The sequence below is a fragment of the Chelonia mydas genome, chromosome 7 (genome assembly GCF_015237465.2).
Source record: "Chelonia mydas isolate rCheMyd1 chromosome 7, rCheMyd1.pri.v2, whole genome shotgun sequence".
NCBI classification, from domain to species: domain Eukaryota; kingdom Metazoa; phylum Chordata; order Testudines; family Cheloniidae; genus Chelonia; species Chelonia mydas.
In genome coordinates, this window is record NC_057853.1 from 19,882,812 (window position 1) to 19,895,781 (window position 12,970).

Consider the following 12,970-nt stretch of genomic DNA (forward strand, 5'->3'; position numbering starts at 1 on the left):
GGACTGAAGCCAAAGCCTGAGCAACTTACGCCACAGGGCCCCTCATGAAGCTGAGGCCCTAAACAATTGCCCTGCTTGCTGCCCTGCTACCGCCGGCCCTGGCTTTTATATGCAGAAAACCAGTAATTTTGGCACAGGTGGACCATGGATTTTTTTATAGCTTGTTGGAGTGGGCCTCAGAAGGAAAAAGGTTGAGGACCCCTGGACTAGAAGACCTCTTGAGGTCTCTTTCAGTCCTATAATTCTATCTTGCCACAAACTTGCCTTTGTGATAGATAGTGCCTTACACCAAAAATCACAATATTCAGGTTACTCCCAGTCCCAGAGGACCAGTCACTTACCCTAGGTCAACTACACCGCAGATCTCTCACCAAAGACAATGTTTGTAGCCAGTCTTATAATAAACTAACTAACTAAACATTTTTTTAATTAGGAAAAAGAAATGAGTTATTTACAAGGTTAAAGCAGGTTTACGCGCACACACACACACACACACACGTTAGTCTTAGGTTCCAAAAGAAGCTGCTATAATATGCAAGCTCTATATATGCTTCAGGCATCGGTGCTGAAAATTGGTGGGTGTTTAGCCTCCACCATCAGTCAGCTCCCCATTAGCCCCCCCGTGCCTCCCACCCACCTGCTGCCCCACCAATCAACTCCTCCCCGTCCCTCCCAGCACCTGCCACGTTCAGCTGTTCCACAGGGTGCAGGAGGAGCAGGGATGGGGTACGCTTGGGGGAGGAGGGTGGTACTAGGTGGGAAGAGGCAGAGTGGGGGTGGGGTAGGGCTTAACATGGGGGCTTGGGGAAGGTGGTCGGGTGGGGCTTCGGGCTTAACGTAAATTAACAATTAATGTAAATCTCACCCTCTCTCCAAGTCTCTAGGGGAGATGGCCTTGAAAACGTAGGGATCTAACAAGCTGCTGGGATCCACTTCAGCATGAGGTTATTGATTTTTCAAAAGCTTAATTGTGAAATTAATGGTTAAGCTCCCAGTGACTTGAATGGCAGCCCTGTTAGGTCAGTGCTGAGAGCTTTCAAAGATCCTGCCCACACTATACAAAAAGGAGACAGTTAAGGTTGGGCTGTATAAAATGTACTTTACACAAGACACAAAGCTAGGGTGAAAGACCATAGAATGAGTGGATTTTATTGTATTGACAACTGGGGGACAGGGCAAAGATTGGACCAGCAGATATTGTATTTTTGCTGAGGGTAGGAGTAGAACTGGTCATAGGTCTTTCAGGGAAGGTGGGATGCCTCTCCCCCATATCCAGGGTATTCCTAAGGAGGCTTAATGGATTACTTTGCAGACCTTTTATGCTGATGAGGCTAGCACAGAAAGGCCTCAGGGCACTGGTGAGTTCAGCCCCACACCAATGCCCAAGCTGAGCCAACTCTTTGCAAAGAGACATCCATATGAGTGCTATAGAATCCAGAGAAATGCTACAAGACAGATGGAAAATAATGTATTTGGCAGGGAGGGTGAGAACACTTCCTGTACTACTGTGCAGCTCTGTGTTGAGAGCAGAGGACAGCCCAAGGCATTAGAACAAGATAAGGGAGGAGCACCTAGAGGAGAGGAAAAGGCTGAGGAGGAACAACAAAGATTTAGGTTAGACATTAGGAAAACTTTCTAAGTATAAGGATAGTTTAAACACTGGAACAGATTACCTAGGGAGATTGTAGAATCTCCATCATTGGAGGTTATAAAGAACAAGTTAAACAAATTCCTCTCCAGGATGGTCTAGGGACACTTAATTCTGCCTAAGCAAAGGGAATGGACTAGATGACCTCTTTAAATCTCTTCCAACCCTACATTTCTATGCACATGTACAATCTGTCTCCAGAGCTACCCATTAAATGTGCTTTGTTCCTTAATTTCAAGAGTCATTTCCCGTAGTCTTCCAATATATTCTGCTCTTCCAATGTTAGCATCTTTTCTTGCATCAAATTAAAACAATGCAACTTTCATGTTCAGAGACAGACGGCAGTCAGCTTCTGAGTACCAGAACATTGTATAGGATATTCAGTTTGGGGCAGGGAGGGGTGAGATATTCTCTTAGGCTCCATACTAGACATAACTTACCCTCTCCCACAAACACATCTCATTTTCTATGGAGCACAAGTAAATTGAGTTCTGCTCTGTTGATTTCTTAGCACCTGAGCAGTAGTGTCATTGCACGTCGGGAAGGAGGGCTGGGAACTAGCCCTGTCACTCAAACTAGTGCTTCCTCTTCCAGTTAGCTCTGCACTGAGCATAAACAACAATGCAGGGTCTGTACTAACACCAGGCCAGTCTCCAGTCTCATTCCCCACTTCCAATTGGCAATGTAGAAGGAGAAACACCTCCCACACAAGCCATGTCTATCAGAATGAGAAGAACGTGTCCTCCCACTACAAAGATCTTTAAGTGAGGGGAAGTTGGGGAATTAACTCTTGGACCGTTGATTATTTAAAATTGTAATTTGATCTTAAACTTCTAATTTAGTTGTTCCTCTAACTAAAGGTGAAATAAAGTTTAAACACAAAAACTTGGAAGACACTTTGAAGTTGTTTAAGACAGTTGCTTGTTGGAGGTTCTTAGCACTGGTTTCATGGTAGCTGCAACTCCAGCACAAGAGTTATATCCTATAATTTATGATCTTTGGCCCACATCTGAAGTTAATAATTTTGCCTGGTCCTACAAAACAATCTGACCTATCAGACTGGAATGTGCAGACCCCAGAGGCTTTTGTAAAATTTCCTCTTTAATAGTGGGGCACACATGTACAAAAAACTACTCCGCCTCTGCCATGACTGTTTTATAAACGGTCATTTCTAATTAAAAGCACATTTTCTACCTGAAAAAGTTTACTCATATTGTTAAAAGTGACCACAAGATCACTATAATTGACAGCAACTGTGGGGAGAGAAAGCTTTTCTGTTTTCTGGTTTGGTTCCCATGACCACTTGACAGTTTCACATAGTCCCGCTCCATTATTTTGCTGATGGGCAGTTGCGCTTCCTATCTCATTCATTTGCCTGATGACTTCACTCTCGCCCTTCTCTGGAGGGTGTACTCATGCTCCCTTTTTTTCTCCATGCCCTGCAAGGGAACGTTTTCCAGGAATGGCAGCACCAAAGCTGAATTTGCAGAGCCAGCAGGCAGGCGAGTGCATAGAGAGGAAGGCAAGGAGATGGAGAGAGGTGGGCCTGAACACATTTGGTGGTCGTGCTCTTCAGTCCACCCAAAAGACATGTCTAAACTTCAGCAAGGGAACCGGGAGGAAAAAACGATGAAAATGTTTGACGATAAATTAGGCTGTTTTATGTAAGAGTACTCCGTGAGAACATTCTTGGTGGTTGGTTTTTTGTTTTTTAAATTAGTCCATTTAAAGTTGAATGTCTCTAACAGGATATGCTGTGGTGGTGTAGCCCTGTTGGTCCTAGGATATGAGAGAAAAGATGGGTGAGGTAATATCTTTTATTGGACCAAGTTCTGTTGTGAGAGAGACTCAAAAGCTTGACTCTCTTCCTTACCTTGTCTCTCTGTAACAGGGTGGCTCACTGCTGGATGACTGGGGCTAGCCAGCCCTGATTACACAATGAGTTGCACCTGGGAGAGATGAGGGTGATTGCCCTATGAAGAGCAGCAGGCATGGGGGTTGCTTAGAAAAGTGTAGCGAGACTATAAGGAGTGTGAAGAACTCCTGCAGGGAAGATCCTGAGACCGAAGGAGTTGTGACACCAAGCAGCCCAGGAACAGGAGACTTTTGTGGGTAACCTGGATGGAATTTGGGGTATAGACATTTGAGGGCACACAGGCTAGTGCCAGAAGGCTCAGCTCCAGATAGGAAGAGCCAGGAGGACAGGTTGTGAGACCACACTGGGACAGAAGAAGAGGAACTTTGGCTGTGAGAGAAGACACCAGAGCGAAGTATGGACCTTTGTGTGGTGCTGGACTTTATTTTGGGACCCTGAAGATTAAGAACTGTGTGTTGTTAAACCAGCCCCAGGCAGTGGGTGTTTTTGTCCATGTGAAAGCTGGCGTGCAGTTCTTATGGGGCCCACAGGAGGGCATTAAAAGGGGCACGGTGCCCAAAAAGTGAGCTATCGCAAGTTGAGCGTTATGACTTGAATGCAAGATCAACTAGGGGAAGCCGGGCTGGTACTTCCATACCTGGTGTAAACCCCAGGAGGCCAGTGGAGTTTGTCCCAGGATGAATTCTATCCTCTATTTGCTTAAATGCATTTCACACACAATTTCCCCGGGTAAAGTTATGCATGTGAAAGAGGAAAGCCACTTCTGCCCCCATTTGATTAGTGCAGCCTGTGTTTGAATTCAGCAGGAACATTGTAACTCCAAATGGCCTATGGCTTCTGAGTGTGTCTGTGTGTGTGTGTGGAGATGGGGGGCGTGTTTTTGTTTTTATTAGAATTTGATCTTCCACTTACCGTAATGTAAGGAAGGATTGGTGTTGAATAAGAGTCTATTATCTTAATGTGCATTCCAGCCTAGTTGGCAGACATGTGAAATGCATAATCCTCGAACTTCCAAGAGCCGGTGTCAGATTTAGGGATCACTGTAGCACTCCCCGTTTTTCCCCATCAATCACACTCCTGGGAGGCATCCCCTCTTCAGTTCCCTTCTTGCTCCCACCCACAGACATGGCTGTTGCTATTGGGCAACAATAGGTGTGATTGTTGTTGTTTAAGGAGGAAAAATGTATAGTTATAGTTTTTATTTCCCTTTTAATGATGAGGAAAATAGATTGGGGTCTTAGAAAGCAGCCCCTTAAAATACTCTCCCTTTTGGTGCTCTAACAGCCTGTACGTCTTTGTGAAGCAAGGGCCCTAACTGCCTATTAGATGGGTCAATTTATCATGCAGTGTCCATTTATTGATAATAAATTCCCTTTTAAGACTAGCTGGTGGAATTTGCTCATAATGAATAGAGCAATACAGAAATGCTTGTCCTCTGGCTCTGTGTCTAGGTTTCTTGGATACAAGGCATCTTTAAAGATCAAGGTTTTTTGCTCATGGAAAGAAAATTAGTGGTTGTGTGTTGTAGAGTTTTAGCTATGTAAAGCCAGATTGCATCTGCTCTCCCCATTAACAGGTCTGAATCTGACCCATAGGTGTTCAGCTATTTTAAATAAGCACAGCTAGCTAAGTGTGGTTTCTGTGGCAATAGAATGGAGTAATTACAGTAGGTGGTGGCTGGTTAGGTAACCAGCTAGGAACTCCTGTTAATAATATATAGGGAGAGGTGGGCAAACTGGGCGAGGTTGGGATTCATTATCTAAACTGTCTGAACCTCTTTATTATGCAAAACTGGGTTGGAAAGTCTCACAATTAACTGGCTTTCTTCTGAGATTTCCAGTATTTCTTACACTTCTAGCATGACAGAGACAATAAGTGGCAATTTTGGAACTCTAGTCCCAGGTGAAACCATAGAGCCACATTATGTAAATGGCAAAACAAGGATGTGCGGGGAGGTCACCCAAACTCCCTTGAACCTCATCTTTTTAGCTGGAAGTTTCTGGATCATTTTCTTATGAACCAGTCCTAACCCAAGCATTTCATTGGGTTAATATGAGTTCAGATGTGGTCAGGTTCTGTGTCTTCTATGCAATAAGTGTTTATTTCTCCTTGCCGTTTATTGGACAGCAGCAATGTAGCTGTCTTTGGAGAATCTCCTGGGATATGCTACTATAGAGTGACATATGTTTACATTTTTCCAAACATTGTGTGTATTTTTTCCTTGATAGACCATTACAATATTCTGCTGTAACGTCATACATGGTTTGGATCATTGCTATAGGATCGGAGCGGGGAAGGGGGGTTGGATCAGCATGGGGCAGCAAACTTCTGTTCTTCACAACAGTGAAGCAGTGGACCACATCAATGTTTTGAATAAACTGCTTCTCTGCCCGCTTCTACCCCCAGCTCTGTTGTTTGTGTAAAGTGTATTCTGTATTTAGTGAACTTTACATTGGACTAGATGGTGCTCAGTGATTGGTTGCAACATTTCAAAGGTGGGAAGACAAGAAATGGCAGGTATAAACTTAACGAGTTTTTATATTTCTGTGTGAATATATGCAAATTTAGATATTCCTTAGATAGGTTGCTGTTGGCCAATAGTTAGTGCAAACTAAATTTTAAACAGATGGCTGGTGAGTGATTTCTCTAGGGACCACCTCTCTCTCTGAGAAAAAAATCTCTTTTACTTAGACTTAATGGTCTTTCAACTGGCTTTCATCCAGGTGTAATAGTGTATAATTCTCAAGAAGCTAGACTGGGAAATGTGTTTTACTGTGGACCATGGAATCTGGTTTTGTGATGAAGCTATCTTGAAGTTGTGCTGTCTTCAGTTTAGCATTTGAAATAAGATGTGGGGCCTGATCTTGCATTCTTTGCACATCCAACATTTTCACAAAAGTTAGTGGAAGTTTTGGGAGTGCTAAGAATGCAGAATTTCATGTGAAAGGTTTTTGGTATTTCATTTAGTATTCAATTCACTTTTATTTCTGTCTAGCTAAAAGATCCTAATTGGCATCCAGTTTCAGCAAGAAGCTTTCTTTTTTTTTTTTTTTTTTTTTTTTAAGATAGGCACGTCTATACATACATCAGTATAGGAGTATTGTTGGTTAGCTGTTTAATTCAGGACACTTCAATCAAAGTTAATGTCAAGAGGTAGAGGATGTGTAGATTATCACAAGTCAAAGCTCTCCTTACTATTGCTTTGGTTCATCCAGCCACAGTTGAGATTGATGCCTCATAGTAACGTTTCTGGTAACCATACCTGACAACATGAAGATATTTTACTTTTTTTCGGCTGCATAATTGGTCTCCACATCTGTGGTGTACTTTTTAAAAAAATTATTATTGTTTGGAAGAGATTCAAGCTGTTCACTTCCACTATTAAATATTGCCGGCAACAATTTCAAGTAGGCATAGTGTTTATATGCATTGGCCAGTATCCATAGAGTAAACATCTTCATTCTTTCATCTACCCTCCTCCCACGTCCTCTATGATTGTCCTTTTTTCAACAGCTGATCATTTTGATGGCGGCAGTAAACATATCAGGGAATTTATACTTTTTAAAAGCAATCTATTGTAGATTTAATGTCCATTTCATTGCAACCTTCCTCAAATTATCAGCTTCTAATTATATTTGTTTCTTAAAAAGAAAGCTTCAAGTATAGCACATTTTTAAAGACCGTTTCTCCACTGCAAAAACATTAATAGCCGTATGAAAAGATTTTTAATTACAAACTTCAGCTCAATTACTAACTACATCTATTGTCAAATAGAACTTTAAAAAAAATACCCACACAAATTGTGGACCAAAATATTGTGTGTGTGTGTGTGTGTTTTACTAATTATAAATCTTTTGTGTAAGGCGTCTGAGCACAAAACAGCTGCCTTCATGCCACGATAAAGATGTTGCTGCACTTCAGTCCTAGCAGAAAGTTTAGGCTTCCTTCTGTCAAGCCCACTTGTCCACATGCCACTGTTAAGCCCACAGAGATCTTAAATATTTAGGCCAGGTCTACGCTAGAAACTTTTTTGCCGGTACAACATTGGTTATGACATTGTTATCCTAGCAAAAATTCTAGTGTAGATGCAGTTATACCAGCAAAACAACAACAAAACCACCACCACAAGAAACCTCTTGCTGATATGACTTATTTAGTCTGGAGAACTAGTATAAGTCATGAGTACGGCCTTATCAAATTCATGGCCATGAAAAATGCATCACGGACTGTGAAATCTGGTCTCACCCCGTGAAATCTGGTCTTGTGTGTGCTTTTACCCTATATTAAACAGATTTCACAGACCAGAGTGTCTCAGATTGGGGATCCTGACCCAAAAGGAAACTGCAGGAGAGTCTCAAGGTTATTTTAGGGGGGGTCGCAGTATTGCCACCCTTACTTCTGCTCTGCCTTCAGAGCTGGGCAGCTGGAGAGTAGTGGCTGCTAGCCAGGCACCCAATTCTGAAGACAGCGCCCTGCCAGCAGTAGCGCAGAAGTAAGGGTGGAAATACCATACCATGGCGTCTTTACTTCGTGCTGCTGCTGGCGGTGGTTCTGCCTTCAGAGTCGGGCTCCCGGCCAGCAGCCGTCGCTCTCCAGCCGCCCAGCTCTGAAGGTACGCCGTCTCCAGCAGCAGCGCAGAAGTAAGGGTAGCAGTACTGCAACCCCCTCCCCTACAATAACCTTGTGGACCCCCCCCCCCAAAAAACCTCCTTTTTGGATCAGGACCCCTACAATTACAACACTGTGAAATTTCAGATTTAAGCCGTTGAAATAATGAAATTTACAATTTTTAAAATCCCATGACTGTGAAATTGACCAAAATGGACTGTGAATTTGGAAGGGCCCTAGTCCTGAGCTATGCCACCAAAAGCACTCTCAAGCTGTGTCTGCCAAGATAGCTATCCCAGCAAGAGCTCTTCTAGTGTAGACAGGACCTGAGGTGTGGGACATGGAATGGGAGAAGTTCTGACTGCACAGCACAGTCTTTGTTCAGCGTTAGAAGAAAGTGGTGAAGGAACACAGAGTCAGTCTCGCAGGACAGGGTGTGGGGCTCCTGGCTTAATAATGGAAGGAAGCAGTTTGCAGGAATATTGGTCCGTTACGACAATTTCTTGTCCAGTGACTAGTGTCCGATGCTTCAGTGCAACACACCAAGCCTCCTATAGCAGAGGGTAAAATTGCCTGCTGTTGATCAGTTTATACCCTAAGCAGGAGACTTGATCACCATATTATCTTGTATCCTACTCAAATTGCAGACATTGTTATTCTTCCTGTAAGCATCGGAGAGCTTATGTTCCTTTTGCCCTTTCTCCATTCCCAGGACGTATGTGGGGTTTGGGCAAAACACCGATCTTTCAGATCTGTTCTGTCCCTTGGCGCGCTTGGGACCAAAGCCAAAAACAAAAAATAAAAACCCCTCTCTCCTCTCCAGAGAGAGTTAAACTGAGCAATGCCAGTCTGCCCTTCCAAGAAGGGGTTAAATTGAGTTTTCAGAAAATGCTGTAGGCAGGATATAGAATTGCAGCTTCATTCTCTCTTGCACTCTGTTTTGGGGAGAGAGCAGAATGCTTTGACAGCAGCTTGACATTGCCTTGAAAGGTGCTGGAAGCTCTCTAAGCGTTTGCCAAAGGGGGTGGGGGAAAGGCAAGCCTGTCAAGCAGTACTGCAGCCTCAGCCTGTTCCCGTGCTCGAAAATGCTGCTGCAACTTGGAGATTTCCATAAGGTTTAGCTGCCGTCCAACTTCTGCAACTGGGCTCGTGCACAGTAAAGTCCTGGAGGCACAGAAAGGAATCTCCTCCAGGGCAGGAGCTTCACCATCTCCTGGATTTTTGCGAATTCGGGACAAAAGGTTTTGTGCAAAGGGCAAGGACGCTGCCCATGTGGAATGATGGCTGCTCTCAACCAGCATGGTTCAAGTTGGAATATTGCTGGGAATGAAGTGTGTGCTTCATGTTTGCTGCATCTGCCAGCCAGCCAGTGCTCAGCTGTCACTGCTCCTTCAACCAGCTGTTCATTTTAATCACTGCATTTATAACTTGTGCTCCACAAATGCCGAGTGGCCAGTCTGACCGATCTATTGCTGGATTTTTAAGAACAGCTAAAGATCCTTTAGCCTCTGGTTTGGTTTTGGTCTTGTCAAACCAGACTGGATCTTGAGATTCTCGTTCTAACTAGCCCTGTTTAGAATTTTGTTAAAGGGAGTGCAGCATTTGCTGGGAGTCTTCATCAAGTGGAGTCAATAGGACTTTGTTCCCTTTAAGTGGAGGAGCATAGTGTGCATTGTAACCCTGCTCTGTGGTGGGAGACAGACTGAAAGTGAGCTTGCTGTGAAGTGATTCCAGTACAGCCAGGGGAGAGACCGAAAGGAGCTGGTATTGCAATTAGCTGAATGCTTTGATAGAGAATAGCAAACATGCTTTGTGGACTGAAAAAGGATTTGCAGTCAGACTTCGGTGAGTGAGCCTGTCTTTTCCCCCCACCAGTTTACTTTCGTTTCACTTGATTTCTTTTAACTGCTGTCCAAACCCAATAACCAATGTATGCCCACCTTACTGGAGTGTTTCAAAAGAGCTTGGTTTTTACTCTGACTTAATTGCTTTGATTTGTAAAATGTGCCTCTGCTCCTCTGAAAAGAATTTCTCCCTGTAACAATTGGAGAGCACTGTACATACCGCTCTGCTTCTCCTCTTATCCTGTATCTGCCTAAATGCGGGCTGGTGTAGGGTGTGCTCTGAAGACACCCAAAATATTATATTTGCTCTTCTGTGACCATTTTTATGGCAATGACGTTTTATGGAGGCTTCATGTAACTCCGTACTTTCTTGTTCTCTTTTGTTATTACTTTAAAGATCAAGGTGTATAAAAGCTGAGAGTACAAAGCAGGGTGTGTGTTAGTAATGGACCCTGCTGAGTAGAGTTGGATCCCTGACACCAATCTGTATCACCGGTCTAATCTACTGTTACAGTGCCTACCATAATGATCTTGGCTCACACTAGAAAATTGCCAATCTAAGATGATGATGATGATGATAAACCCCTGTTTGGACATACAGGGCTGTAAACTACTAATATGGATCAAACAGGCCTCCTTTATCTCCCATAGTCCTGTGCAGAGATGAAGGCTTTAAGGGCACCTTTTAAATGATTGATTTGAGGATGAGGCTCTGGATATAGAAGTCTGGCACCAGGCCCTTCAAAATGGTGTGGTCCTGAAAGTGTGAGTGTGGTTAAAATGTTGGAGCACTTTGGTCATTGCATGCCACAGCCCTGCTTGTAGTTTTCATGTACAATGCTGCATGAAGTTTGCTTCCCCCCCCCCCCCGCCCCGTGAAAGCGAAAACATCAGAACCTGGAGAAAGGGGTTATTTTGGATTCCAAATAAATCTGCATTGCTTGAAGCAATCTAGTAGGGGATGCACTCTTCCCCACCTCCTGAGCTGGCTGAATGAATGAACCCAGGTCAATCGATTTGAAAAAACTGTGTTACCTTCTTCCTCCCCTTCCATTCCAAAATCTATAACATACACTCGTTAGATCTCCATAAAAGGATAAAATGAAGCTGGCATAAGTCAGTTTACCCGGCTTAAGTGATGCCTAATAACATTAATGGTGGTTAGATGCCGATATCCACTTACTGCCTCTCAGTAAGTTAAGAAGTCCATTTTTCAAGCTGATTGAACCATTGAAGTATCATCTCTCCCTAGGCAGAGAGAAGCTGCTGTAACAGGCCATGGATGCAGGCACTACATGAAGAGACTTCTTGGTAGGACCCTGATTGGCTCTGGGAATTGGTATGGGATATAGGACTTTTCACCGCCACTGGTTGATATCTAGTGATGCAGAGTGGTTACCAGTGGGCAGATGTCCTGTAGTTTATATGAAATGTTGGTGAGTCTCACCCCAGTTCCTCAGACTGTGCCACCTGTGACTAGGGTCCTACCAAATTCACGGTCATGAAAAACGCATAATGGACCATGAAATCTGGTCTCCCCAGTGAAATCAGGTCTTGTGTTCTTTTACAAAAGTACAACGCATTTCTCAGACTGGAGGTCCCAACCCATGCTGGGGGTTGCAAGCCTATTGTAGGATGATGGTGGTATTGCCACATTCTACTTCTGTGCTGCCTTCAGAGCTGGGCGGCCAGAGAGCTGTGGCTGCTGGCAGGTCACCCACTCTGAAGGCAGTGCTGATGCCAGCAACAGTGCAGAGGTAAGGGTAGCATGGTAGAGAGGGTGTTGTCACAGCCTGAAATATTTGCAGAGGGGATCCCAGCAAAAAAAGTTTAAGAACCCCTTTTGAGAATCTTAATCCAGGGTGACTTACAAGTGTAACAGTAATACAGTGCAATACTTGTGGTGCGTGTGTGTGTGTGTATATACTGTGTGAACATATCTGTGAAATTTTGCTATTTATGCTGTGACCAACCTGTGAAAAATGTGATTTTGTGATTTTAAGTAGACCCCTACCTGAGAGTTGGTACCCTTTAATGGTGTAATGGGACACTCCTAAGTGGGTCATTGGTAGTGGGGATCAAACATCAGACCTCTGGATCTCAAACCATGAGTCTCCACTGTTTGAGAAAAGGCCCAATGCTCTTAGATAAGGCTGCAGGAGGCTTATCAACCTCAATATTGGATCCAGTCACGAGAAGGGGACAGAGCACCACGTTGAGTACACGTGTTACAGTAGCTTAAAATCAGAATTTCTCTCTATGCTAGAGGTGCCCCTTTCAGATTGCAGGTGGGGCACTTCACTGAGTGACTAGGGCCAAGCTTACACTTCCATTGCCCAGGAATTCACTGTTCTGTGAATTCTATAGCAGAGCTGTGGTCTCATTTACCAGAACTAGACTCGCTATATCACAAAGGAGAAGGGAAAGACAGCTGACTGTTTTGTCTCCCAGCCCTGCCGTCCTCCATTCTCTTCAGACCCCTCTTTTAGACTGATGTACACAAAGTAGCATTCTATGGATCTTTAATGTCTGGTCAATATTTTAATTGCAGGGTTTTTTTAAGTAGTTCTTCCTTGAACACGCAAAACAAAATATGATTCTTATTGTGTGTTTTTTTTTTTTCTCCTCTAAAAATATTTCTTCTGTCTCTCTTTTTGGAAATCTCCTTGGTGGCTGGAGAATGAGATGAATGCATTAAAATCATTGTTTCCATTTTTTTCAAGTGATTTTTGTATGAGTCACTCTACTTGGAGTTTAAAAGTGATGGGGAAATATCAAAGTCCAATGGCTTACTTTGGAGAACCCAAAAGTTCAGATGTGTCTCCAGACCCCTTGGGCCAACCACTCCTGATTTTTGGTGGCCCCTGGTCATGGTAGAAAGTCCGAGTAGTCCATTGTCATGATATTTTCTTGGAACTTACGGTTCCAGCCGGCAACAGAAAATGCAAAGCAGCCTAGAACCATTTTTTAAAGATAATCTGACTTGCAAGATAG

General features: G+C 43.6%; 1 protein-coding gene across 9 annotated transcripts in view; it reads left to right on the forward strand.

Annotated features, from left to right (window-relative positions):
- Positions 1-12,970, forward strand: part of GRIP2 (glutamate receptor interacting protein 2) — a 471,570-nt gene that overhangs the window by 340,961 nt on the left and 117,639 nt on the right. Inside the window, exon 1 of one of the 9 annotated variants that reach the window (XM_043552088.1) lies at positions 9,064-9,977. The exons of 7 other annotated variants lie outside the window; for them this stretch is intronic. In XM_043552088.1, coding sequence (XP_043408023.1) covers positions 9,938-9,977 — 40 coding nt within the window. In that variant the 5' untranslated portion in view covers positions 9,064-9,937. Of the gene's footprint in view, positions 1-9,063; positions 9,978-12,970 lie in introns of those variants that run through there. One more of the 9 variants, XM_043552091.1, reaches the window with a different exon arrangement.